Genomic DNA, 27,523 nt, shown 5'->3' with positions numbered 1-27,523 from the left:
AATAGGATGTCAGAAGAAACATGACAAACCAATGAAGAAAACCAAAATCAATCATAAACAATAAAAATGGCACTGTGGTAATAACGTACAGTGTCTAAGATTAGACAAATATTGAACAGGATTATCCCAAAGAGCCTAAATAAAATAATACAATAAGGTGTAATAATTATGAAATTACCATTTGCATTTTCCTTTGACAGATTAGGACACTGACATATTTAACCAAGTCTTGTAACGCATCTAAATAAATACAGCATACACGCGTGAACTGCGATATATACACAACCAATAAAATTAAACACAATTTTTCCAATGCAATATAAACAAATAACTGCGGCTATTCACTTTTTTAATGAAGGCTTTTTTAAAAAAATGACTTTAGTAAATATTAACTTTTTAAAAGTTCAATTATGCAAAACAAAACCCACAAAACTTAGCATTTCTCGAGGCGAGTGTTAATCAAATCAGGAACTGACGACCTAAACAGACGGCAGTCGAAGGGTAAACCATGGAAATCAGACACTGCAGCACCACTAGATTTACTTACATCAGAGATACTTTATAAAATACTAGCCTTCACCATCAGATGTTAAGATTCGAGATTGCACCTTTTTCTCGGGAGGGGAAAGTCTATATTTTTTTTCAGAAACTATTATTTGTAACCCTCATTTGCCCTGATCAGTGGTTGCAAGGTTACTCAGGCTATTGTTCGGTGCTGAGGCAACACTAGGGGGGTGGGGGGGGAGAAACACGTTTAACTATTAGGGACTAGAGTGCGTGCGCTCAGCAAAGAAAACAAGCACTGGCTGAACGGTTAACTTTTGAACCGCAATGCTTCCTACACATTATACTGTCTGAAAAGAAGCCAATCAAAATAATGAGGGATGAGAGGGGAAGGCCGTTTATGCGGATTTGCCCTTTCACACTCGAGCCCAGAGTGGGCGAGGCCCGAGAGGGTGCCCCCCGCTAGAGTACATCCCCCTTCCCTCCTCCTCCCTCTCCCTGCCCGGCCGTCCCCGGGTCCGAGCTTCCCCACAAACACCCCCAACGCCACTCGCTCGGGTGCCGCTCGAAAGCTATCACTTCACCTCGCAGAAACGCTGGCAGTACTGCGACGAGGACTCCTCGGAGCGGCCGCCCCTCCGCAAGTCGCCCAGGACGCTCCTCAGTCGCTCGGTTAAAGGCTCGAGGGCCTGCTCGCTCTCGCCGTCCGCCATCTTCGCTCTCCACTGTTGCGCGTAGACACCGGTCACGTGAGTAGCCCCGCCCCCCCCCTCCGCGGAAGGAAGCGCCCCTTTGTGACGTCACAACGCAGAGGGCACGCTCGCTCGCGCCTTCTTATGACGTCACAACAACCCCTCCCCTGGCTTGACGCTCAAGCAGGCCTGTGACACTCCTCATGTTTACATAGATAGAAACAAAATCACATTGTCTTATCGTGAATCAGTGCACTCTCCATTCCAAACCAAATTCTTATCGCAATCTTTACAGGCACATCTGTTTTATGTAGTCAGAACGTGAGAAATAGGAGCAGGACTAGGCTGTTCGGCCCCTCGAACCTGCTCCGCCATTCAATAAGATCATGTTTGATCTTAATGTGACCTTAACTCTGCTGTCCTGCCTTCCACTGCCTCCCCCACTCGCCATGTTTCAGTGGGTTGCCCTCTTGTTTCTTGAGTCAGAAAGTTGTGGGTTCCAGTCTCACTCCCTGGTACAAAAAAAAATCAAGGCTAACACTGCAGTGCAGTACCAAGGGAGTGCTGTTCAGTCCAAGGTGCCATCTTTCCAATCAGATGTTAAACCAAGGCTTTGCCTGCACTCTCAGGTGAATGTAAAACATCCCACGGCACTATTTCAAAGTGCAGAGTAGTTATCCCCAGTGTCCTGGCCAATATTAATCCCTCAATCAACATCAGTAAAACATATTACATGCTCATTATTACATTGCTGTTTGTGGGAAATTTGTGTGTGCAAATTGGCGTTTTCTACAACAGTGACTACACTTCAAAAGTACTTAATTGGCCATAATGCGCTTTGGGACATCCTGAGGAAGTGAAAGGTGCTATATAAATGCAAGTCTTTTCTTTGAACAGCCTGCTTATTATGAATTAGATGGGGAAAAAACTCTTCTCAGTTCACTGACAACTGCACTTTCAAATTCCCAACTTTCTAGACTTTGGTCCTCTGTTCACCACAACACCTCTGTAGCTACTAATCTGTTCAACCACACCTTCAATGCCCTGGTCCCCATTAAAACCATTTCTCTTTCACCCTGGCTATTCACCCTGGTAAGGCCTTCATCTTCACTCTCTAAAGTCTAAGGGATGCAGACTTGAATGGACGTGGCAGACAACTGGTTTAGTCATTCACCACCAGATACAAACATACGAATGAGGAGCAGGAGTAGGCCACTTGGCCCCTCAAGCCTGCTCCACCATTCAACAAGATCATGGCTGATCTGATAATAACCTCAACTCCACATTTCCCGCCTACCCCTGTTAACCTTTCGCCCACTATTCATCTCTGCCTTAAAAATATTTCAAGACGCTGCTTCCACTGCCTTTGAGGAAGAGAGTTCCACAGACTTCCGACCCTCAGAAAAAATTTCTCCTCATCTCCAACTTAAATGGGCGACCCTTATTTTTAAACAGTGACCCCTAGTTCTAGATTCTCCCACAAGGGGAAACATCCTTGTCACATCCACCCTGTCAAGATCCCTCAGGATCTGGCTGGAACACAAAGCACATAAAACACTGCTCTCATCTGTCAAAACTACTCACTATTCCAAGATCATCCTGGAATGCAAAGATTTCTCCACTCTTCACCCCTGTCTCTTCCATCCTTACCTCCAACAAGTGAGAGGAGTTCATGGACTTCTTGGTCATAGGAACATAAAACACAGGAACAGGAGCATTTAGCCCCTTGAGTCTGTTCCGCCATTCAATGAAATCATGACTGATGTGCAACCTAGCTCCATTTCTGGGGCCTTTACCCCAGATCCCTTAATATCTTTGGTTAACAAAAAATCTATCAATCTCGGATTTAAAATTAACATTTGATCTAGCATTAATTGCCATTTGCAGAAGAGAGTTCCAAACTTCTACCACCCTTTGTGCGCACATGTATTTCCTAATTTCACTCCTGAAAGGTCTGGCTCTAATTTTTTGACTATGCCCCCCAAGTCCGAGACTCCCCAACCAGGAGAAATAGGGTGGAATTTTATGCTCTCCTCTGTGGTGGGTTTGGAGGCAGGAAGAGCATAAGATTGGGTGGGATGGTGGCAGGGGGGGTTGCCGCCATCATCCCACCTTTGTTAAAATTTAGTCCGGGGCGGGAAGACCTGTGAACCGCCAATTGAGGCCCTTAACTGGACAATTAACTCCTAATTAAGGGCCTCTTCCCACCATAGCCACAATTACCTGTGTGGCAGGTGGCCCTGTCGTCGCACATGAAGCACCAGAGGAAAAACTGTGCGGGCTGCTTCCCAGCTCGGGGGTGTGGGGGGTCATCATTAAAAGGCCTGAACAAGGCATCCAGCATCAGCAAGAGGCGGGCCCTCTCCCCTTACTCCATGGCCCCACCCCATAAGACCCCTCCCGCCTTAACCTACCTGATGCCTGGCTCCAACAACGCTCTTCTGTGATGATGGTGCAGCTGCCAGCCTCTGATTGGCCAGCAGCTATCCATGGGCAGGACTTCCTAAGACAGGGTCCTGAATCCTATGGAATCCTATGGTCGCTGTCCACTTAAGTGCCTGATTGGCACTAAATTCGGCAGGCCTTACGGAAAAGAGGCGACACGGGAATATTGGCTTTGGTTTCTCCCGATGTCAAGACCACCGCCCCCAGGATAAAATTCCCCCCCCCCCCATAGTTTCTCTCATTCTACCCTAACCCCATAATATCTTAAAAACGTCACTTTCTAAACTCCAGGGAATACAACCCTAGTTTGTATAATCTCTGCTCGTAATTTAACCCTTGGAGTCCAGGTATATTCTGGTAAACCTATGATGCACTCCCTCCAAGGGCAATACATCCTTCCTAAAGCGTGGTGCCCAGAACTTTCACAGTACTCTAGGTGTGGTCTTTATATAGCGCCCTTGGCGCTAACTACACCTTGCTCTGCCTCACCACCACCTTTCTCGACCCCTCTACTGTCTCTAAATTGCCAGAATGCTTGTTAGACATCTAGTACTGGACAAGCAGATACTTCTTCCAACTAAATATTGGGAAGATCGGATCCATTGCCTTTGGTCGCCGGTACAAACTCTGTTCCCTGGCCACCAACTCCATCCCTCTCCCTGCAAATGTCGGCAGCTGAACCAGACTGTTCACAACCTTGGTGTTATATTTGACCCCGAGATGAGTTTCCAATCACATATCTGTGCCATCACTAAGACAATGTATTTCCACTTCTGTATCATCCAACACCACCCCTACATCAATTAGTTAAATATGATCACTCATTCATTTCCTTTCTTTTTTTGTTTACTTGCTTTTGTTCTGTATAAACTTTGTTTTAATTTTACTTTTTCTTTAAGACATAACTTTTTTAAAATTATCAGTGGCGCAGTGGTTAGCACCGCAGCCTCACAGCTCCAGCGACCCGGGTTCGATTCTGGGTACTGCCTGCGCGGAGTTTGCAAGTTCTCCCTGTGACCGCGTGGGTTTCCGCCGGGTGCTCCGGTTTCCTCCCACAGCCAAAGACTTGCAGGTTGATAGGTAAATTGGCCTTTGTAAATTGCCCGAGTGTAGGTAGGTGGTAGGAGAATGGTGGGGATGTGGTCGGGAATATGAGATTAATGTAGGATTAGTATAAATGGGTGGTTGTTGGTCGGCACAGACTTGGTGGGCCGAAGGGTCTGTTTCAGTGCTGTATCTCTAAATAAATAAAAATAAAAATTAATGTATTGTTCAGAACATTGTTGCCTGTATTCTCTCTGCAGAAGTTCTCCATTCCCATTACCCAATCCTAAGCAAGGTTTGCTGCCTCTCCGTATCCCAGAAAGTTGAATTTATGATTGTTCATCTCATTTTCAAACTCTTCTGCAGCCACACATTTCTGCATCCACCCTCCTGTCCTCCAACACCAAATTACTTCTTGTTCTCACTCCATCTGTTCCACAATCAGTGCCTGTAATTACAATCCTAAAAGTTGTAGGTTCAAATCCCACTCCAAGAACTGGAGCACATAATCAAGGCTGGCACTTCACTGCGGTACTGAGGGAGTGCTGCACTGTTGGAGGTGCCGTCAGACTGAGGCCCCATCTGCCTTCTCAGGTGGACGTAAAAGATCCCATGGCACTATTCTGAAGAGCAGGGGAGTATCACCGGTGTCCTGGCCAATACTTATCCCTCAATCAACATCACAAAAACAGATTATCTGGTTATCACATTGCTGTTTGCGGGACCTTACTCTGCACAAACTGGCTGTCGGGTTTCTTACATTAGAGCAGTGACCACACTTCAAAAATACTTCATTGGCTGTAAAGTACATTGAGACATCCTGAGGTCACGAAAGATGTTATATCAATTCAAACCTTTTTATATCATCTGTCTTTCAATGAGCAATGGCATGTCAATGTTCTCATATTTAAATAGTTGTGATCCCTTAATCTATCTATTTCCAGCTGTTATTGTGCCACACACAACCCAAGATGAAGGTCAAAGTGTTAAAAAAGCTACTACGCTTGCTTGGGGGCAGGACAACTAACCTCTCATTATAGAGTAAGTAAAATTAAAAATATAGAATTCCCCTGATGGGCAAGTGCAGGGCTTTTCAGTGCCACTGAAGTGTTTAGCAATTGGTCCATCATACTTATCCACACTCATGATGCCTAAAGCATTGTGACTAGACACCTCCTACCCCATCGCTACAATTTAATCTTCTGGGAGAGGCACAATTATTCATTTATCAGCAAACTATTCTTGATGGACACAGTAAGTACAACAAAGATTGGCAAGGACACATCTGTTATGCAACCAAGTCAACTTTCAGGTCTTTGCCAGTTGATCATCAGAAAAATACAACATTTGGAGGCTGTATGTAGCAAATTATACAGCCCTATTTTAGTTTTAAAATTACTACCCTCAAAATGGATATTGAGAACAACAAAATTACATTTATACAATATATAGAAAATATCTGAGTGTCTCAGAGCACTTTACACACTGGAAGTAAAAGGTTAAACATTGAGGAGATAAAAAAAAGGGAAACAAATTGAGTCTAGGGGAATTATGGTTAAAAAAAAAAAAATCAGAAAGCTTTTGAAAACGGAAAGATTTAGAGAACAAGTTCCAGAGAGAAAACACAGAAAGAAAAAAGGAACTCTTGCATTTATTTACAATATCTAGTAATTTATACAGTGCCCTTAACATAGTAAAACATCCCAAAGCACTTAACAGGAGCATTATCGAAACACAATTTGCACCTTTCACAGAACATTCCAACGTAATAATGACGAGGTAATCTGTTTCTCGTGATGTTAGTTGAGAGGTAAATATTGGCCAGGACAATTTTACTTTCTAACTGTAAATAATATAAAATCAAAGCATCATATAAAAATAAGTATAGAAGGTATGACATTAAAGATGAGGAATGAATTACCCTTGCATGCCCTTTGCCCTCTGAGCTCTCTCCACCTGAAAGCTACACCTGATCTTGACTCCAGATGTGCAATGCCATGGGAGGTTAATTAGTAATTTCCCATGATATAGCATATGGTTACACAATTGCAGAGGGTGGGGGCGTAGAATGGTTCATGCCTCTACTGAAAAGAATTGGATTTGGAAAGTAGTTTTTAAAGAGATCAGCACAGAAACAGCGAAGTAAGCGTTCTTTGATTTGCCCTTGGAAAATAAACAGTGGTTTCATTCCCCACTAAAGGCAGATAGATAAATAAATACACTTGTTCCATGATGTACCACAGTTGCCAAATATATTTCTTGGAGAAATTGCTACTTTATCTAGGATGTCACTCTTTTGTCCTTTACCTTTGTAACAAGTACTCTTTGTAACAAGTACTCAGTGTCCATAAACAATTCTACTTGAAGAAGCCTGTTTAAGTTCAACAACAACTTGTATCTATATAGCGCCTTTAGCGTAATACAAATTCCAAGATGCTTCACAGGAACATTATCAAACAAAATTTGACACTGAGGCACACGAGGTGTTAGGGCAGATTACCAAAAGCTTAGTCAAAGCAGGACCTCCATCCAGAACCTCCTTTCAAACTTAAATAAATCCCACAATCCCAGAATTTCTGCAATCTGTATTAATCTCTTTTGTTTGTTTTTGACCTTTGAGATGCAAGAAATGCAACTGGTGTAACAAAATATAAAGATTAAACAATGCCAAATTTTAAAGTAATGTATTTCATTTGATACAAATGCTACATACTGTATATTCTAAATAAATATCTTCTGGAATATAGTAACCAACATTGTGCTTTTAGGAAAGTTAACTGGGGAAAGGTTGAAGAGAAAGAAAGACCTGCTTTTATATAGCGCCTTTCACGACCACCAGACATCTCAAGGCCAATGAAGTACTTTTGAAGTGTAGTCACTGGTGTAATGTAGGAAACGTTTGTGTTTCAAGGTGTTTTGACGTCTACTATGAAACAAAATCTGGCTACTTTCGTTGCTCCTTAAAATAGGTTCCTTGGGAGGTTTATGTTCTCAGGAAGAAGGAAAGAATTTGTATTTATATCGCACTTATCATGTCCTCAGGGAGTCCCAAAGCACTTCACCAGTTTGGAAATTGCAGTCACTCTTGGTGTGTGGAGAACCACAACAGACAATTTGTACACAACATAGGTCAGTAAATGAGATAAATAACCAATTATCTGTTTCGGTGGTGTTGGTTAAAGGAGGAATATTGACCAAGGAGAATTCCCAGTTCTTGTTCAAATAGTCAAGGGATCCTTTACATCCATCTGAAGAGTAATTTTTCAAAGATGTACAGGAGTGGAGGATGCGGAAAGGCTTACAAACAACAAATCCCAGCATGTTCTGTGAATGGTCAGTCCTGCTGTCAATCTTAACATTTTAAGGGAGTTGTTGTCATCGATGAATGCTGTGAATTGTAGTCCACTACTTTGATTCTTATAAGCTGATATTGGTGGTTTCAGGAATTTCCATGAACTTAAGCTACAAGCTTCTCAACAGACCACAGTGAAAAATCAGTAAAAATGAAAAACATTGTTACATGCAATTTGAACATAGGAAATTATATTGTATATAAAGGCAAGTTTCAGATGAGTCCTCAGGTAATTTACAGTAAAATCACAATGTCCCAGTCTTCAAACATTTATGTCATGTTCTATACATATTAATAGACCTCCCATGGCATTGTTCACAGTAGGTTAGAGGATGTGCTGGTTTATAAGTACAGGAGTACAATGTCAACGAATTCTGCAACCAGATTTTCTGATTGATGTTACTTTAATGCTGCAGTAATCCCGTTACTTTACATGGTTCACTGCGAATGTTATAAAAATGTGTACTATACTGGATTATTCTGTGTTCCCTTTAAGATCATAACTTCTATAATTAAGATCTGACTAAGATATAATTAAGACTTTTGTCTTTGTTGGTTGTGTAAGTATCTTAGGCCACATGTACAGTTAAAGAAAGAAAGACTCGCATTTATATAGTGCCTTTCACAACCACGGGTCATCCCAAAGTGCTTTACAGCCAATTAAGTACTTTTGAAGTGTAGTCACTGTTGTAATGTAGGAAATGTGGCAGCCAATCTGTGCACAGCAAGCTCCCACAAACAACGTGATAACAACCAGATAATCTGTTTTTTGTGATGTTGATTGAGGGACAAATAGTGCCATGGGATCTTTTACGTCCACCTGGAAGGACATACAGGACCTTGATTTAACATCTCATCCAACAGTGCAGCACTCCCTCAGCACAGGAGTGTCAACCTTGACTTTTGTTCTCTGTCAACCTTGACTTTTGTTCTCAAATCCTGGAGTGGGACTTGAACCCACAACCTCTGACTCAGAGGCAAGAGTGCTAGCAACAGAACAATGGCTAAAAAGAAAGTTACTATTATTTTCTCTATCTCTCAAGTTGATGACACAAAGAAGTCTTGTTTTGATTCAGATTTATTAATTAACGAGGCAGCAGTGCAGCAGCCCTTTCCAAACCTCCTGGCTCATAAAGTGCTAAGAGAACAAATAAGAAATATAATACAAATAAGGCACATTGGATACTCTGAATCCAATCCTTGAATTAATTAGAGGCTACTTATTTCTAGGGAGATCTTTGATTTCTGAGGTCAATTAGCAAGCTATTTTCTGTTTCTAAGAAAAAACGTCTGTAGATTTTTAAAATTCTGTTTTTATGTGCAGAGATTTGCACATCTGACTAAGTTGAATAAAGTGCAATATATGTATCAGAAAACTTGGGGGGAGAGAGAGAGAGAGTAAAGAATTTTGCATTGGCACATTGTAATACTTTACCTTTTGTGACAATTCTATTGTTGAGTTTATGGGAATAATCAGTTGTCCTTACCCTTAATACAATTTCAAGGACTAGGAAATACCGAGACATCTGATTAATATCTTGTATTCTTCATCAATTCATTGATCTGATCTATTATATGCAGTGCCCATGCGGCTGATACCAAAAGTAACTCACAGGCAATGGGCTTATCAGGTGATGTCTTGTCTGCTCACTATAGTCTAAGCAAGACTAGATAAACATCTCTGAGGGACTCTGCTGTTGCATCTTTATAAGGTCAATTGCACCTTCCTAATGTGGTGCTATTACATCAGCAATAACTATGTCTAATATACATGAGTACATTTTCCTAACATGTCACTCTTGATTATCTGGCATCCTGCCTATTTTTATTTTTTTAATTTTTTATTTAGAGATACAGCACTGAAACAGGCCCTTCGGCCCACCGAGTCTGTGCCGACCAACAACCAACCATTTATACTAATCCTACATTAATCCCATATTCTCTGCCACATCCCCACCATTCTCCTACCACTTACCCACACTAGGGGCAATTTACAATGGCCAATTTACCTATCAACCTGCAAGTCTTTTGGAGGTGGGAGGAAACCGGAGCACCCGGCGGAAACCCACACAGACACAGAGAGCACTTGCAAACTCCGTGTAGGCAGCACCCAGAACTGAACCCGGGTCGCTGGAGCTGCGAGGCTGCGGTACTAACCACTGCGCCACTGTGCTGCCCTAAATTAATTAACATGCTTTTACATTATTTTTCACAGACTGTTACTGAATCCAGCCTGTTACGGTACTCTGTCACTGATCTTGTCCTGTTTGACCCGAACAATGCCATATAATTAGTATACTAAGTCTAAATGCTTATATGGCTATTCGAATGAGTGTATCTACCCTTACACTATTTCAAGCTCAGTGTAATTTGAATGTGTGATTTATGATTAGATTTGCTGCCCCATTTCCAGGTATTTACAGGGATGGTGGGGGCAGCATTTGGAAAGAGTGTGCATTATTGCAAACATATTGTCAATTCCCCATGTACTAGCACATCACAGCAGGAGTCAGGACATTCAGGAAAGGACATTGGCAAAAAGGACAAATTCAATTTTTTAATTAAATAAACTTTAAAGAACCAGCACTTCACAAAGGGCTATTTCAGATCAAATTCATCCAAAAACGTTGAAAGAAAGACTTGAATTTATATTTTACCTTTCACAACCTCAGGTTGTTTCAAAAAGCACTTTACAGCCAATAAAGTATTTTTGAAGTATAAAATTGAAATGCTATTGATATATGTCATTAAAATATGACATATAAGGAATATAGAGTCATAGAGTTATACAGCCCATTATGTCTGTGCCGGCCACCAAGCACCTATCTATTCTAATCCCGTTTTCTAGCACGTGGCCCACAGCATAGTATTCTATGACGTTTCAATTGCTCATCTAAATACTTCTTAAATGTTGTGAGGGTTCCTGCCTCTACCACCTCTTCAGGCAGTGCGTTCCACATTCCAACCACCCTCTGGGTGAAATTTATTTTCCTCAAATCCAAATATAAAATTTAAAGGAAATTATTGTGGATTTGTAAAGAAGCAAAGAGAAAGGGAAGGAGAGATAAAATTAATGCATGAGGGTGATAAAAGATAACAAAAAAAGATAAAAGAAATGAAGAATGCAACTGAGAAAGAAAAACTAATGACAATTCAAAAGGAAAGAAATAATTATGCAAATTGAGTTTTCATTGACTTTAGATGTCTCCGACAAAACTTGTTTGCAAACCCCCCCCTTTGAAGTGAAGGACTGTCTGATAAAACAGCTTCAGAAATGTTCAGATTTAACCCACTGTAATTGGCAACCTGGCGTTGTGTGTACTTTTTAATTATTTTTTGCCACACGTTTCCTGAATGCATTGTTACAGTCACAGTTGGCACTTAATCTGCCAAAGGGATTATCATTTCTGAGCCCAATTCTGCCCCCACCCAGCATCCACTTTCCAACAGCAGTCATTGGATAATCAGTAATCCTGGTAGAGTCTTTCTTCCCCCCCTTTCCTCGTCCATTGGGAATGTGGCCAATTGTAAGACATAATTACTCTCTTAATTCAACAAACTCAGTGCAGACCAGGAATTGAACCTGGGAACCATCGTTATCTGAAAGGCTGAATAGTAAGTCAGCCGTGTTTTACCAACTAAACCATCAGAGAATAACCCAGCAATCTGGCTTTTGGACACATGACTGCATTATTTTATTCTGGTCTATAGCATTTTCCGCCACTAGAGTTTCTTCACTCAATCTATTTGGTCTCCACCCGACCTCAGGAGATTTCAGTAATGGCTGAAACTCCCTCATGAGCATAAGCTGCAAGCTGCATTTATTGTATCAAAAGGATTATGATTTTACCTCCAGTACAGAATCTAATTTGCAGCTTGAATTGATAAATGAATAATTTTATGCCCTGTGGTATAATTTAACTGGTGAATTGTTAGGTGACATTAAATGTTTCCTAGCTTAATTTAATCATTAGAGAATTCTTTTTTTTTTACCTCTGAGGCTTTCAAAATATGTCACTATGGAGTTGCCACTATAATTGATCTCATTGAATATTAATTCTGTTATAGATATATCAATTCGACCAAATACAAAACGTATTTAATGTAATTTCCAAAATTCACTGCTCCCCTCTTCCTTTTCTGAACTTCTTGTTTTCTTGCTGAGAATTGAGACCCTCCCAGTCTCATGATTCAGCTTCACATCATGTACCACTTTAACACTTTTATTTTTGGATATTTTACAAAGGATGCAACAGAGTAAGCACTGAATGACATCAGTCCGTACCTTGGGACAGACCTGATGAAGTGTCATGGTCTTTTCCAGATCTGTGCATTCCCAAGCACCTGCCAAACCAAACTGTATTCGCTTTATGGCTGCCAGGATGGCCTGTGTTACACTACAGATTTATTGAGCAATACATTTTTATTATCCATCCCATTACATCCATTGGCAGCCATAAAGACAGGGCTAAATTGTGGCGAGTCGAAGAGACTTAGTAGTTGGCAGGAAAAAAGACAGAGGCGCAAGGGGAGAGCCAACTGTGCAACAGCCCCAACAAACAAATTTCTCTGCAGCACCTGTGGAAGAGCCTGTCACTCCAGAATTGGCCTTTATAGCCACTCCAGGCGCTGCTTCACAAACCACTGACCACCTCCAGGCGCGTATCCATTGTCTCTCGAGATAAGGAGGCCCAAAAGAAAAAAGAAATCCCATTACAATTTTGACATTTTATTGCTAAGTAGAAAACAGATGCGCACCCACTAATAACACGCAACATGTAAATGGGGTCAGAATGAGACTGTCACAGGAGTCCCTCCTGACGGGTAGAGATTGGTGAAAAGCTCGAGACCAAATGGAATTTCAAAGAGACTTGGGTGGGGGTGGGGAGGGGTCCAAGTACATAAATCAATAAAATAACATAAATAGCTACATAAAATAATCCAAAAGATTAATGGACCAGAATAGGACCAGAATACAAGGGGGTAGAAGTTAGGTTAGAGCTATACAAAGCCCTGGTTAGAAACATAGAAAATAGGAGCAGGAGTAGGCCATTCGGCCCTTCGAGCCTGCTCCGCCGTTCAACTGCTTTCTGTGGTAGCGAATTCTACAGGCTCACCACTCTCTGGGTGAAGAAATTTCTCCTCATCTCAGTCCTGAAAGGTTTACCCCATATCCTTAGACTATGACCCCTGGTTCTGGACTCCCCCACCATTGGGAACATCCTTCCTGCATCTACCCTGTCAAATCTTGTTAGACCACACCTGGAGTTACTGTGAGCAGTTCTCAGCACCACACCCTAGCAAGGATATATTAGCCTTGGAGGGAGTGCAGCAAAGATTTACCAGAATGATACCTGGACTCCAAGGACTAAATTATATGGAGTGATTACACAACTAGGGCTGTATTCCCTGGAATTTAGAAGGTTAAGGGGTGATTTGATTGACGTTTCCAAGATGTTATGGGGAACAGCTAAGATAGATAAAGAGAAATTATTTCCACCGGTTGCGGAGTCTAGGACCAGGCGGAGTAATCTAAAAATTAGAGCCAGACTTTTCCGCAGCAAATTTGGAAATACTGCTTCACAGAAAGGCTGGTAGATGTTCGGAACACTCTTTGGCAAATGTTGATTGATGCATGATCAATTGCTAATTTTTAAATCTGAGACTGAATGTTTTTAACCAAAGGTATTAAGGGATATGGAGGAACGGTGGGTATATGGACTTAGGTCACAGATCAGCCATTGAATGAAAGGGGCTTGAGGGAGCTAAATGGTCTCCTCCTTTTCCTATGTTCCTACCACTGTGGAACATAGGAGCAGAGCTGGTCTTAAGCATGTGGCACACTTGAAAATTCCTGGTGACCTAGTGGGTAACATCACTAAGCCTGCAGAGCAGAAATATCTCAGGTTCTTTCCAAGGTCTGTGGTGAGCAGGGACAGTTGTTTTGTTGGGTTGCTGCAAATAAGGTCACCACTCCGGGGGGGCGGGTGGTGGAGTAGAGAGGGGAAAATTAAAATAAAAAAGGAAACTGAAGGTGAGCAGTAAAAGCTGGAGAGAAATTAAAATTTAAAATAGGACTTAAAGAAAAAAATATATGGCATATCTAGGGCTAATAATGCAAATGAACATTAAGTTTTTTTATTTTTTCATGGGATGTGGGAGTCGCTGGCTAGGCCAGCATTTATTGCCCGACTCTAATTGCCCTTGAGAAGGTGGCGGTGAGCTGCCTTCTTGAACCACTGCAGCCCATGTGATGTAAGCACACCCAAAGTGCTGTTAGGAAGGGGGTTCCAGGTTTTTAACCCAGCGACAGTGAAGGAACAGCAAGCCAGGCTGGTGTATGACTTGGAGGGGAACATGCAGATAGTGGTATTCCCATGCGTCTGCTGCCCTTGTCCTTAGAGTCATAGAGTCGTACAGCACAGTAACAGGCCCTTCGGCCCACTGCGTCCATGCCGACCATAATGCCTAGCTATACTAATCCCACCTGCCTGCATTAATTCCATATCCCTCTATGCCTTGCTCATTCAAGTACCTGTCCAGATGCCTCTTAAATGTCGTTACTGTTCCTGCCTCCACCACCTCCTCTGACAGTTCATTCCAGATACCCACTATTCTTTGTGTGAAAAATTTACCCCTTTGATCCCCTTTAAACCTCCTCCCCTCTCACCTTAAATCTATGCCCTCTAGTTTTAGTCACCCCTACCATGGGAAACAGCCTCTGGCTATCTACCCTATCTATGCCTCTCATAATTTTATATACCTCTATCATGTCCCCTCTCAGCCTCCTTCGCTCCAGGGAAAACAGACCCAGCCTATCCAATCTCTCTTTATAACTCAGGCCCTCCAAACCAGGCAACATCCTTGTGAATCTTTTCTGCACCCTCTCTAGCTTAATCACATCTTTCCTGTAGTGCGGCGACCAGAACTGTACACAGTACTCCAAATGCGGCCTAACCAACGTTATGTACAACTGTAACATTACGTCCCAACTCTTGTACTCAATGCCTCGGCCGATGAAGGCAAGCATGCCATACGTCTTCTTCACCACCCTGTCTACCTGTGTTGCCACTTTCAGGGAACTATGTACTTGCACCCCAAGGTCTCTCCGCTCAACAACACTCCCCAGGGCCCTGCCATTCACTGTATATGTCCTGCCCTGGTTCACTGCATCACTTCACACTTGCCTGCGTTAAATTACATTTGCCAATCCCTTGCCCACTTTCCCAGTTGATCTATATCCTGTTGTAACCTTAGACAACCTTCTTCACTGTCCTCTATACCACCAATTTTGGTGTCATCTGCAAACTTACCAATCATGCCCCGTACATTCACATCCAAGTTATTAATATATATGACAAACAACAGAGGGCCCAGCGCCAATACCCGCGGCACACCACTGGATCCCATGTGTTCGAACCTTCTGGACCAGCCTACCATGCGGGACCTTGTCAATGGCCTTGCTAAAGTCCATGTAGACAACGTCCATCGCCCTGCCCTCGTCAATCCTCTTGGTCACCTCCTCGAAAAACTCAATCAAATTCGTGAGACATGATTTCCCACGCACAAAGCCATGCTGACTATCCCTAATCAGAGCCTTTCCAGATACATATAAATCCTGTCTCTCAGAATCCCTTCCAATAACTTTCCCACCACTGATGTAAGGCTCACCGGCCTGTAGTTCCCTGGCTTATCCCTGCCGCCCTTCTTTAATAAAGGCACAACATTAGCTATCCTCCAGTCTTCCGGTATCTCACCCGTGGCTAACGATGATACAAAAATCTCTGCCAGGGCCCCAACAATCTCCTCCCTTGCTTCCCATAGCATCCTAGGATACACCTGGTCAGGCCCTGGGGATTTATCCACCATAATGTGCTTCAAAACCTCCAACATCTCCTCCTTTGTAATGTTGATTTGCTCCAGGATAACGGTGTTCCCTCCCTTGAACTCACTAGCTTCCATGACCTTCCCCATGGTAAATACGGACGAGAAATATTCATTTAAGACTTATCCCATTTCCCGTGGCTGCATACATAGATTGCCACACTGATCCTTAAGGGGACTCTCTCCCTAGCTACCCTTTTACTCTTAATATACTTATAGAATCTTTTAGGATTCTCCTTTATCTTATCCGCCAGGGAAATCTCATGGCCCCTTTTCGCCCTCCTAATTTCCTTCTTAAGTGTAGTCCTACATCCCCTATACTCCTCGAGGGACTCACTCGATCCCAGCTGTCTATACCTGACATATGCCTCCTTCCTTGTCCTGACCAGACCCTCAATATCCCTCGTCAACCAAGGTTCCCTAAACTTGCCCTTCCATCTAACCGGAACATGCTGGCCCCGAACTCTTCCTATCTCACTTTTAAAAGCCTCCCACTTGCTAGATGTCCCTTTACCCGTAAACAGCCTCTCCCATTCAACTTTTGAGAGTTCCTGTCTGATGCCATCGAAATTAGCCTTCCCCCAATTTAGGACTTCAACCTGAGGACCAGTCCTTTCCTTTTCCATAACTATCTTGAAGCTAATAGAGTTATGGTCACTGGTCCCAAAGTGCTCCCCCACTGACACATCAACCACCTGCCCATCCTCATTTCCTAAGAGGAGGTCGAGTGTAGCCCCTTCTCTAGTAGGGCCATCCATATACTGCTTCAGAAAACTATCCTGGACACACTTGACAAATTCTTCCCCATCTGATCCCTTAGCACTAAGGCAGTCCCAGTCAATATTAGGGAAGTTAAAATTACCTACTAATACAACCCTGTAATTCCTACACCTATCTATGATTTCCCTACATATATGCTCCTGCACTTCCCTCTGACTATTGGGGGGCCTATAATATAATGCATTCAAAGTGATCACCCCTTTCTTATTTCTACGTTCTACCCATATGGCCTTGCTGGACATTTCCCTAGGGATATCCTCTCTAAGTACTGCCGTGATGTCCTCCCTAATCAATAGTGCAACTCCCCCTCCTCTCTTACCTCCACCTCTGTCATGCCGGAAGGATCGGTACCCCGGAACATTGAGTTGCCAGTCCTGCCCATCCCTCAACCATGTTTCCGTAATAGCTATAATATCACAATCCCATGTACTGATCCATGCTCTGAGTTCATCTGCCTTACCTGTAAGGCTTCTTGCATTAAAGTAAATGCAGTTTAGCCTACCAGACCTTCCACGCTCCCTGTCCTGCCCCTGCCGGCCTGTCTACTGGACTTGTTTGCTTTAACCTCTACATTTGCCTCAACTATCTCATCGGAGAGACTACTATTTTGGGTCCCACCCCCCTGCAAGACTAGCTTAAACCCTCCCGAGTAGTGCTAGCAAACCTCCCTGCAAGGATATTGGTCCCCCTCCAGTTTAGATGCAACCCGTCCTTCTTGTACAGGTCACCTCTGCACCAGAAGAGATCCCAATGATCCAAGTAGCTGAAGCCCTCCCGCCACGCATTCATTTGCCTAATCCTCCTATTCCTACCCTCACTAGCATGTGGCACAGCAAGTAATCCTGAGATTACAACCCTAGAGATCCCGCTTTTTAACCTTCTGCCTAACTCCCTATATTCACTTTGCAGAACCTCATCTCTCTTCCTGCCTATGACGTTAGTACTTCTAGGTGGAAGTCGTCACAGGTTTGGACGGTGCTGTCAAAGGAGACTTAGCAAGTTGCTGCAGTGCATCATGTCGATGGTACACACTGCTGCCACTGTGCGTCAGTGGTGGAGGGAGTGAATGTTGAAGGTGGTGGATGGGGTGTCAATCAAGTGGGCTGCTTTGTCCTGGATGGTGTTGAGCTTCTTGAGTGTTGTTGGAGCTGCACCCATCCAGACAAGTGGAGAGTATTCCATCACACTCCTGACTTGTGCCTTGTCATTGGAAGAAATGCTCTGGGAAATCAGAAGGTGAGTTCTTGCTGCAGAATTCCCAGTCTCTGACCCACTCTTGTAGACACAGTATTTATATGACTGGTCCAGTTAAGTTTCTGGTCAATGGTAACCCCAGAATGTTAATGGTATGGGGATTCAGCGATAGCAATGCCGTTGAATGTCAAGGGGAGGTGGTTAGATTCTCTATTGTTGGAGAGAACTCGAGGGTTGTCAATGCAACACCTTTGTTTAAAATGAGAGAAGTCTGCACTTCTAAAATTTTAAAAATGTATATATGATAAACTCCAGCAGCAACATTAAGGCATTTGCCATTTCACAAGTTGTCACTTTGGAGTGTAATGAGCCACCTGAGACACTACACCACAAGACCCAAGACTGGAGCTGCTCCTGAACAAACTGTATTGTTACAACCTTCACAAAAAAGATTGATGGATGCAATCACAAACTGAAGTAACATTTTGTGTGCACGCACAGTACCTACAGCTACCAGGGAGGGAGACAAACTGTAAATTCAATTGAATTTTAAAAAATTTTAATAAAAAGGAAAACAAGGAGGAACAAATTCAACATTTTCTAGTGATACAGGGCCATCTCTTTGCACAACAAAAATGTACGGGCTACAATTACATAAATTTGTTTGCAACTAATTTTTTTTTAAAATACTTTAAAAACACTTAAATTTTTTTTTACAGTGGTTCAGTTGGTAGCACTCTTACCTTTGAGTCAGGAAGTTGCGGGTTCACCCTTGCAGGACTTGAGCACAAAATTCAAGGCTGACACTCCAGTGCAGTACTGAGGGAGTGCTGCACTGTCGGAGGTTAAACTGAGGCCTCATCTGACCTCTCAAGTGGATGTAAAAGATCCCAGGGAACTAATTCCAAGAAAAGCAAGGGAGTTATCCCAGGTGTCCTGGCCAATATTTATCCCTCAATCAACATCACAAAAAACAGGTTATCTGGTCATTATCACATTGCAATTTGTGGGAGCTTGCTATGCACGAATTAGTTGTTGCATTTTGCTACAATACAACAGTGCCTACACTTCAAAAGTCCTTCACTAGCTGTAAAGCATTTTGGGAGTTCCGGTAGTTGTGGAAGGCGATATATAAATGCAAGACTTATTTTTTGCAGACGAAGTAGTTTTTTTCCCCCCGTAACTAAATATTCCTGAATTATAAGTATTTGCAAACTTACGGTTTATTTTTCTATTAGCTGTGCACTCTATAAAGAAGGGGAGGTTAGTTTTGGCTAGGTGTTATTTGGTTGGATGACCCTGGGGCTCAGTGAAAATGCAACATCCAGTGGGTTGCGCGTGCTGCTCGGTGACCTTTAGAACTTCACCCGGGAGCGCGTTGACCCCGGAAGTAGTTCCTCTCTGTTTCCGGGCGGGAGGCGGTGAGGGTGAGTGTCTATTTGGAGGCCGCTTCACTCCAGAGTTTGTGGCTGAGTTACCAGGTCTCGAATTCCCTCCTCGCCGCTTTTTCTGGCTGCGGTTCCGCAGGTCTTCCCGTGTCAGCCTGAAGAGTGCGTGCGGGCAATTCGACCAGGGCCAGCGGCATATTTTCTCGTGTTTCCCTCCCCCCCCCCCCCCTGCTCTCTCTCTCTCTCTCACCCCCCCCCCCCCCCCCCGCCCCAATCCCCTGATTTTTTTTTTAAGTATCTGATGTCCAGTTCCTTTGCTTGTTAGTTGTCTGGCATCTGGACCATGATTGTCATGTTTAACTACAAGTCTGTTCTATTCTTTCTAAGTCACTGCTTAGATACTTGTTGCAAAGTGGTCTAAATAGTTCAACCCATGTCTAGATATTATTGGAAATTTTCAAGTTGGGTTCCTATTGGTATACGTGGCAAAATTAGCAGACCTGGCAAGATAGGGCGCATGATCTATACTGTGACCAACTTCAGGAGAACTAAAAAAACTAGAAGATTCCAGAGCTCGGTGAAATTTAATTGAGAAATTTTGAAAGGAAGGATGCGGAGAGGAGGTGCACTTCAAATGGGGTGCACAAACAGAGAGTTGTAAGTTCTGAAACACAAATCTTTAAAATGGAAGGACAGGTTGAGTGTATGGGATCCTAGGCTTTATAAATATGAGCCTAGAGTACAGAAGGAGCTTGGGCTCCTATAAGAACACTGGAATTATGAACTATTAGATTAATCAGAAGGCACCAGGCAAAGATATAACTCCATTCCAAGGAACTGTCTGGGCCTTACTGCACAGTCTACATCAAGGGAGGTATTGGATGCCTAAACTTGGCTCGCTTGCAGCATCTTTCATCATCCAGTCCAAGTTCCATTAGTACTTACACTAAGTCCCTATTTAAAATATAGGTAAGCACCCGAATTTAACACTTATAACACAAATAGAAACATTTGAATATTAAAGTACTAACTATTTGGTTTTTATTGCTAAACTGATGGAATTAATAATCGAGGTTACAAAGACAGTTCAGTCAAAATAACTCAACATTGGGATACTGGTCTGTGAATCAGCAACCAAAAGGCATCAATTTAAGCTCATCAAAAAAAGTGTGTGGATTTTTGCATTTTTTGCACAGCATTGTAAGTACATGGAGTGTCCTACCAGAAACCGTGATGGAAACATAATGGTTTTTAAAGTGGGTAAATATTTGAAGTGTAAAAGGGTATTTCTATGGGTTTTCATTTCAAGGCCATTGGCGGAAATGACTCGGTCGAAGAGGATACGCAATCACAACAGCGACAAAAAGAAGAGTGTATCAAAGCTATGGAAAACGAAACGGCGAACAAAAGATTTGGACCAGATTCATGAAGATATGAAACCTGAAAATGCAGACAAATTACTGCACCAGGAAATAGATTACGACGCCATTGGAAGTGCACAATTCTATTGCTTACACTGCGCGTAAGTGAACACCGAGTTCTACGTTTTGGATTATTAATAATCATGGGAAGGAGGGTATAATTTATTTCCTGTGGTGTGTTAGATTTGATTGTTGCACCCCTTTGCCGCTACAGGTGTATTGTGCTGCTGCGTCTCTTCAGCCCTTTCTCCATATGTCTTGGCTTAGAATTTCTGTGAACGCAATTGGGCCGAGTTTACAAAAGGGAGGGAATATGCGAGGACAAGAAATCTCACCCACTGGTATATATTGAGAAATCGAGGGTGTGCTGTCTACAATTTTCCATCTGTGAAAAACCAAATATGGTTACAAGGAGTCATTTACAAACATTTTCATAATTCAAATTTTTTCTACAATTAGAAATATGAGCTGCCTTAAAAAGACTCAGCTCCCATCACTGCACTACTGTGAAATGTTCTGGCAACGTCTCATTTAGAATTGCAGTTCGAAAAGTGAATTTGCTAATGAGGTCAAAAGGAGCAAATCTTAAAACAAGAATCAGGAACATTAAATCCAGCTTATGTCTACACGTTCAAAACACTGGGAGTTTACACCAGTTTCCAATGTGGATATTACACCCCAGTTTTGAACCTCAGTCACAGCTTACCTTTATGTTGGGCATTTCCTGGACAACAGCTTGATCCACCTGGTGAGATGCTGGTTCAAAGGGGAAAGTAGAGCTGTTTTCTCTGATGTAGTGTAATGACCAAAACAAGAGTGGCTTTATTGTGCCTACAGAAGTGAGAGGAGACCATTAACAAGAAGTTTGAATGGGGGAGGAGGAGAAAAATATAGGTAGGGTAGCATGGGAGTTATGTTAGACTAGTAATCTAGAGGACTGGGCTAATGATCTGGAAACATGAGTTCAAATCTCACTATGGCAACTGAGGGAATTTAATTTCAGTTAAATAAATATGGAATAAAAAGCTAGGTCAGTATTGGTGACCATGAAACTATCGGATTATCATAAAAACCCATCTAGTTGTCTATTGTCCTTTCACAAGGGAAATCTGCTGTTCTTGCTCGGTCTGGCCTAAATGTAATTCCAGACCCACAGCAATGTGGTTGACTTTTAACTGCCCTCTGAATTGGCCTAGGAAGACACTAAGTTGTAATCAAGAATGCAGCTCGCCATCACCTATTGGGATGGGCAATAAATGTTGGCCTGGCCAGTGCCGCTCACGTCACGTGAATTAATTAATGAATATGGTTTCCTGGGCAGCCACACAGGATTTAAAATCCTTCCCTTTTCTTTTTAGTCACTTTTTTTTTTGCTTCATTTGTAGGCGATACTTCATTGACCAGCGAAGTCTCAAAGAGCATTTTAAGACAAAAGTTCACAAACGAAGGTAATAATTGTTCTAAAACTCAATCCAGGACTAATCATTGTGAATAGTAGACATATTCTATACATCTTTGGGAACCCTACAAAATATGCATTATTTTGGGTGTGCCAAAGAGAAGACTGCTTTATTATTGAGATGGAGTCATAAACTGTTAAATCAGCATGATAGGGGATATTATATTTCATTTAATTTTGATTACAGTCAGTGACTAATACTGATGGACAAAGTGCCAGAGGGTTGCTAGCACCCATTAAATTGGACAAGTGGATGTGCAAAACCTACGGGGGAATCACAGACTGCCTGAGTCTTACTATTCCCATTGACAATATAAGTTCACATTTCAGCAGGGGGTCACTGGCTAGCAATTAGGAGTAGAAACCCAGGTTCACTTGTTTCCTCTTGTCCCTCACCTCCTGCAATTCAGTGGGGGGACATGAAGGCCAATTATACAACCCCCTATGATGTTGATTCACATGAGCCTTGACCATGAGCGCTGACGTTATTGAACTGTGGCGGGGGGCTTCAAAGCAGAGTTTGATTTTATCCTTTTCTGATGCCCATGTGTGCGCACTTCTGACAGAGGTCACTAGTTAATGGTCAGTCATGAAAACCCAGACCAGCTTTCCTTTCCCAAAGCTTGGTCCTGCTGAGGCCTGTTATAGTGCCTGAGCACAGACCAGGGATCTAGCCTGGTCTGTGTCTGCTGCTCACTGGATAAACTTGCTGAGCTATTGGGCAAGTCTGCATCAGTTTAAGATGTTTAACTTAATATCTGAGTTGGAAGAAATGAGCCCATTGACAACAGGACATGAAAGAAACCTATCAGATGGTCTTTGTTCATTTATAAAATCAATTCTTGTATTATTTTTTGTGAATTTGTATGTATTTATAGACTAAAACAGCTGAGCGAAGAGCCATACACTCAGAAAGAAGCAGAACGAGCAGCTGGAATGGGATCCTATATACCAGCAAAGAAAGTCAAAGTCGAGACACAGACAATAGAGGAAGAAATGAAACTATCATAATTGATCTTTTAAAAAGATGAGACTTTTTTCCAAATATTGTTCAGTGCTTGTATATTTTTCCCTATTAAGACTTGCTGGCTTTGATCTTATTGATTTAGCTGACCATCCTAAATAACAGCAGCATGTTAGTAAAAATATACCTAAAGCTGGTAACTTAAAGGTGACTTGTGTCTTATTCTTTCATAGGACTGTATTGGTTGTGTAAACTGGCTACAGAACAATACAAAATTCCAATGAAAAACTAAATACAGTATTTTGCTATTTCTTTAAATTGGTGGAAGCCCAATTGGATTTGCTGTTCATTATGATTTGTAATGCATGAGTGTCAATTGATAACAGAAGAGGGGCTGTTACGCTGCTGGGTGTATACTTCTAGAACACCAGTTAGTGGGAAGGAGATGGTGGAGAAAATCTGTAATCAAATTTCAGTAAGATGTAAAAACAATAGCCTAGTGCTAATGGGGGGCACTTAGAGTGGGAAAAAGACTGTAAAGGGCAAACAGGGTGAGGAATTCTTGAAATGTGTATAGGAGAACATTCTTGATGAGAATGTTTCCAGCCCAAAGAGAGAAAAAAGCAGTGCTAGATCTAGTTCTGGAAAGTAAAGTGGTGCATGTTTCCGTGGTAGAGCATTTGTGCAAAAGTGATAATGAATATTTTGAGTTTAGAGCAGTGAATGGAAAAAGACGAGGAACATTTACAGGTGAAGATACTTTTCACTTGGCCGCCTTCAAGGTATCTGGCCCAGGTGGGTTGGAAACAAAGATTGACCAGTAAATGAGCAATGGGAATCTTTCATCAAGGAGGTAATTCGGTATGGACTAAAAGCTTTCCCACAAGAGGGACAGGAAGGGCAATCAAAACTAGTACTCTGGATGACGGAAGAAATTATAGCTGAAATGAATGTCAGGTTAATACAATGGAGATTCAAGCAGAATACAGAAAGTGAAGAAATCTGAAATGAGGGGAGAGAGAGTGAAAAGATTAGTAGGAAACCCCGAGTCTTATAAACAAAGAGTAAAAGGATAGTCAAAGGAAAGGTGGGACTGAGTAAGGATCAAAAATGAAATCTTGTGGAGGGTTAGCACGTGGCTAAGGTACTAAATTAGAACTTTGCATCTGGCTTCACAAAAGAGAAGGATCCTGCTAATGTCAAAATAAAGTAGAGAAATTGGATAGGATAAAAATAGAGGTACGAGAAAGGTTGATGGTGCTCAAAGTAGAAAAGTCACCTGGTTCAGATGGGTTGCACAACAGGTTGCTGAGGGAAGTAAGAGTGAAAATAGCGGTGTATCTACCCACAATCTTTCAGTCCTCCTTGGATATGGGAGTAGTGTCAGCACTGGAGGATTGCAAATGTAAAAAAGGGAGAGGGATAACCCTGGAAACAGACCAGTCAGCCTAACATTGGTGCTGTGGAAACTTGCAGACTATAAGCATTAATTGTCACTTGAAAGAACATGGGTTAATAAATGACAGTTCTTCTTTGGCCTCCTTATCTCGAGAGACAATGGATACGCGCCTGGAGGTGGTCAGTGGTTTGTGAAGCAGCGCCTGGAGTGGCTATAAAGGCCAATTCTAGAGTGACAGGCTCTTCCACAGGTGCTGCAGAGAAATTTGTTTGTCGGGGCTGTTGCACAGTTGGCTCTCCCCTTGCGCCTCTGTCTTTTTTCCTGCCAACTGCTAAGTCTCTTTGACTCGCCACATTTTAGCCCCGTCTTTATGGCTGCCCGCCAGCTCTGGCAAACGCTGGCAACTGACTCCCACGACTTGTGATCAATGTCACAGGGTTTCGTGTCGCGTTTGCAGACGTCTTTAAAGCGGAGACATGGACGGCCGGTGGGTCTGATACCAGTGGCGAGCTCGCTGTACAATGTGTCTTTGAGGATCCTGCCATTTTCCATGCGGCTCACATGGCCAAGCCATCTCAAGCGCCGCTGACTCAGTAGTGTGTACAAGCTGGGGATGTTGGCCGCCTCGAGGACTTCTGTGTTGAAGATACGGTCCTGCCACCTGATGCCAGGTATTCTCCGGAGGCAGCGAAGATGGAATGAATTGAGACGTCGCTCTTGGCTGAAATGCTGAAATGACAGTCAACACAGATTTATTATAAGCAAATAGTGTTTGACAACTTGATGGAGTTCTTCAATAAAATGAGAGGATTTATAAAAGTAGCGTGGTTGATGTGTATACGGACTTTCAAAAGGCACTTGATGAGGTGATGTAATAGACTTGGCAAAATCAAAGGAGCTTGGCAATATGAATATGAAATTGGCTAAGAGACAGAAGTAGAGAGTAATGTTGAATAGTGGTTTATTAGACTGGAGGAAAGAATACAGTGTTGTCCCCCAGAGGTGTCAGTATGAGGAGCACTGCTGTTTTTGATTTATATTAGTGACCAAGATAGGGCAAAATTTCACCTTTGCAGATAGTACAAAACTTGGAAATGTAGATAGTAGCAGACTTCAGAAGGACATAGACACTGGTGAAATAGGCAGATGCATGCTGGATGAAATTTAGTGCAATGAAGTCGTAGGAAGCATGAGGAGAGGCAATATAAATGCAACAGTTTTAATGGGGGTTTACATACCAGTTTCATTGAAGTTCCAACTTACATAGAAAATTGGTTAGTATTTTAGGTGGAATCCTTTGTCGTAAAGTATTTTCCAGAATCCTTATGAATCTTAATTTGCGCTACTTAGCAATAATGGTCATCTTTCCCACAAACTGCAAATAGTACTTACCAGTATTGAACCTAACTACCAAAAGCCCCCTTTTCTGTATGCAAGTGTCCCTGATTGAAACCAAATTCTCCTGATCTGTGCCCTGCAGTGTCAGCTTGGGTACGGAGATTTTGGGTTACAGGACCTCTCCAGGTTTTGAGCACATAAGCTAGACTGACACTTCAATGCCATTTGGAGGGCCTGCTGCATGTCAGCAGTGCAGTCTTTTGGCTGGATGCTAAACTGAAGCCCTGTCTGCCTGTCATATGGGTGTAAACGACTCAGTGGCAGTACTTGAAGAACATGAGTGATTTTGCTTTGTTCTGGCCAATATTCAAATCAACAAACAATGCCTAATAAAACCCAGATCAGCTGGTCAATTACCCCATTCGCGGTTTGTGAGACCTTGTGCATAGGTGGTTTGTATTTAACTACATAAGCAGAAAGTCAGCAAGCTGCATGTTGATGAGTCTCAGCTGTTAAAATCAGCCAAGCATCCCTGCTGCTGCACTTCGATGAGACAGTTGCATGCTTTGCTGTATTCTCTTCCACGTTTTAAAATCCAGTCCAAATGTTCAAGGGAATACCAAAAGCCTGACATTTTATTTGCAGTATCACCAAATTAGACTTTGGTATTTCCCTGGCAACAACACCTCATAAATGAGGCTGTAAAAATCTCTGGATCATTTTGTTATGGACACCAAACCAAAACAAGCCAAAGATAACAAATTGTCATATTGCATCTAAATGGAAGGATATAGCATGCAGTGGGCTACTGCATTCTGTGCTAGTGTTCCACTTCAAAAATTATTCCCTGCATGAGCTGGGAGTAGAAAACTGCAAAAACACGTGATGGCTGGACAACCAAATAACTCCAAGTGCATTGTCCTACACTGTGTTCTATTGTCCTATACAGGTTCTGTATCAGACTTATTGCTCAACGGTGAACATGTGGGAGGACCTCAGAAACTTGATCCAGCCGTCCTCAACACAATGGATCACCATAATAGCTCTGATGATTGCTATTGCATCTCTTGTTTGACAATCACATGATGTCAAGAAACGGCTGAAGGCATTGCATACTGCAAAGGCTATGGGCTCTGACAACATTCCAGCAATAGTACTGAAGACTTGTGCTCCAGAACAAGTTGTTCCAATACAGCTACAACACTGGCATCTACCCAGCAATGTGGAAAATTGCCCAGGTATGTCCTATGCACAAAAAGCAGGACAAATCCAACCCGGCCAAATACCATCCCATCAGTCTATTACCGATCATCAGTAAAGTGATAGAAGGGGCAGTCGACAGTGCTATTAAGCAGCACTTGCTTCGCAATAACCTGCTCACTGATGCTCAGTTTGGGTTCTGCCAGGGTCACTCAGCTCCTGACCTCATTACAGCCTTGGTCCAAACATGGTGAGGTGAGAGTGACTGCCCTTGACATCAAGGCAGCATTTGACCAAGTATGGCATCAAGGTGCCCTAGCAAAACTGGAATCAATGGGAATTGGAGAAAATTCTCTGCTGGCTGGAGTCATACCTAAAGCAAAGGAAGATGGTTGTGGTTGTTGGAGGTCAATCATCTCAGTCCCAGGACATCACTGCAGTAGTTCCTCAGGACAGTGT

At 42.5% G+C, this 27,523-nt stretch overlaps 2 protein-coding genes across 4 annotated transcripts in view; one reads left to right on the top strand and one right to left on the bottom strand.

Annotated features, from left to right (window-relative positions):
• The window catches only part of rlf (RLF zinc finger), a 74,197-nt gene extending 72,959 nt beyond the window's left edge, over window positions 1-1,238 (bottom strand). The window contains exon 1 of the mRNA XM_068011643.1: window positions 1,089-1,238. Within this exon, the coding sequence (XP_067867744.1) occupies window positions 1,089-1,217 (129 nt within the window). The 5' untranslated portion in view covers window positions 1,218-1,238. The remainder of the gene's footprint in view (window positions 1-1,088) is intronic.
• Window positions 1,016-23,333, top strand: znf593 (zinc finger protein 593). 3 transcript variants are annotated; one of them, XM_068011646.1, is made up of 4 exons: window positions 1,016-1,253; window positions 20,593-20,805; window positions 22,090-22,152; window positions 23,042-23,333. In XM_068011646.1, exons 2-4 carry the CDS (start codon window positions 20,606-20,608, stop codon window positions 23,172-23,174), a joined length of 396 nt encoding a protein of 131 aa, XP_067867747.1. In that variant the 5' UTR covers window positions 1,016-1,253; window positions 20,593-20,605; the 3' UTR covers window positions 23,175-23,333. The 3 variants fall into 3 exon arrangements, with proteins under 3 accessions (XP_067867747.1, XP_067867746.1, XP_067867745.1); XM_068011645.1 differs by lacking the exon at window positions 1,016-1,253 and adding an exon at window positions 19,240-19,322; XM_068011644.1 differs by lacking the exon at window positions 1,016-1,253 and adding an exon at window positions 19,625-19,940.
• Window positions 23,334-27,523: the final 4,190 nt, after the last annotated feature.

This window comes from Heterodontus francisci, chromosome 31, assembly GCF_036365525.1.
Source record: "Heterodontus francisci isolate sHetFra1 chromosome 31, sHetFra1.hap1, whole genome shotgun sequence".
In the NCBI taxonomy this organism is placed as follows: domain Eukaryota; kingdom Metazoa; phylum Chordata; class Chondrichthyes; order Heterodontiformes; family Heterodontidae; genus Heterodontus; species Heterodontus francisci.
The sequence above is the reverse complement of the archived record's forward strand: the minus strand, read 5'-3'. Positions and strand labels throughout refer to the sequence as shown.

Bases quoted from the DNA above. Each gene is read 5' to 3' on its own strand.
- znf593 (XM_068011644.1), top strand. From the start codon at position 19,894: ATGCGGAGAGGAGGTGCACTTCAAATGGGGTGCACAAACAGAGAGTT. The intron at 19,941-20,592 runs GTAAGTTCTGAA...TTTCATTTCAAG, and splicing joins GGGTGCACAAACAGAGAGTT to GCCATTGGCGGAAATGACTC. The intron at 22,153-23,041 runs GTAATAATTGTT...ATGTATTTATAG, and splicing joins ACAAAAGTTCACAAACGAAG to ACTAAAACAGCTGAGCGAAG.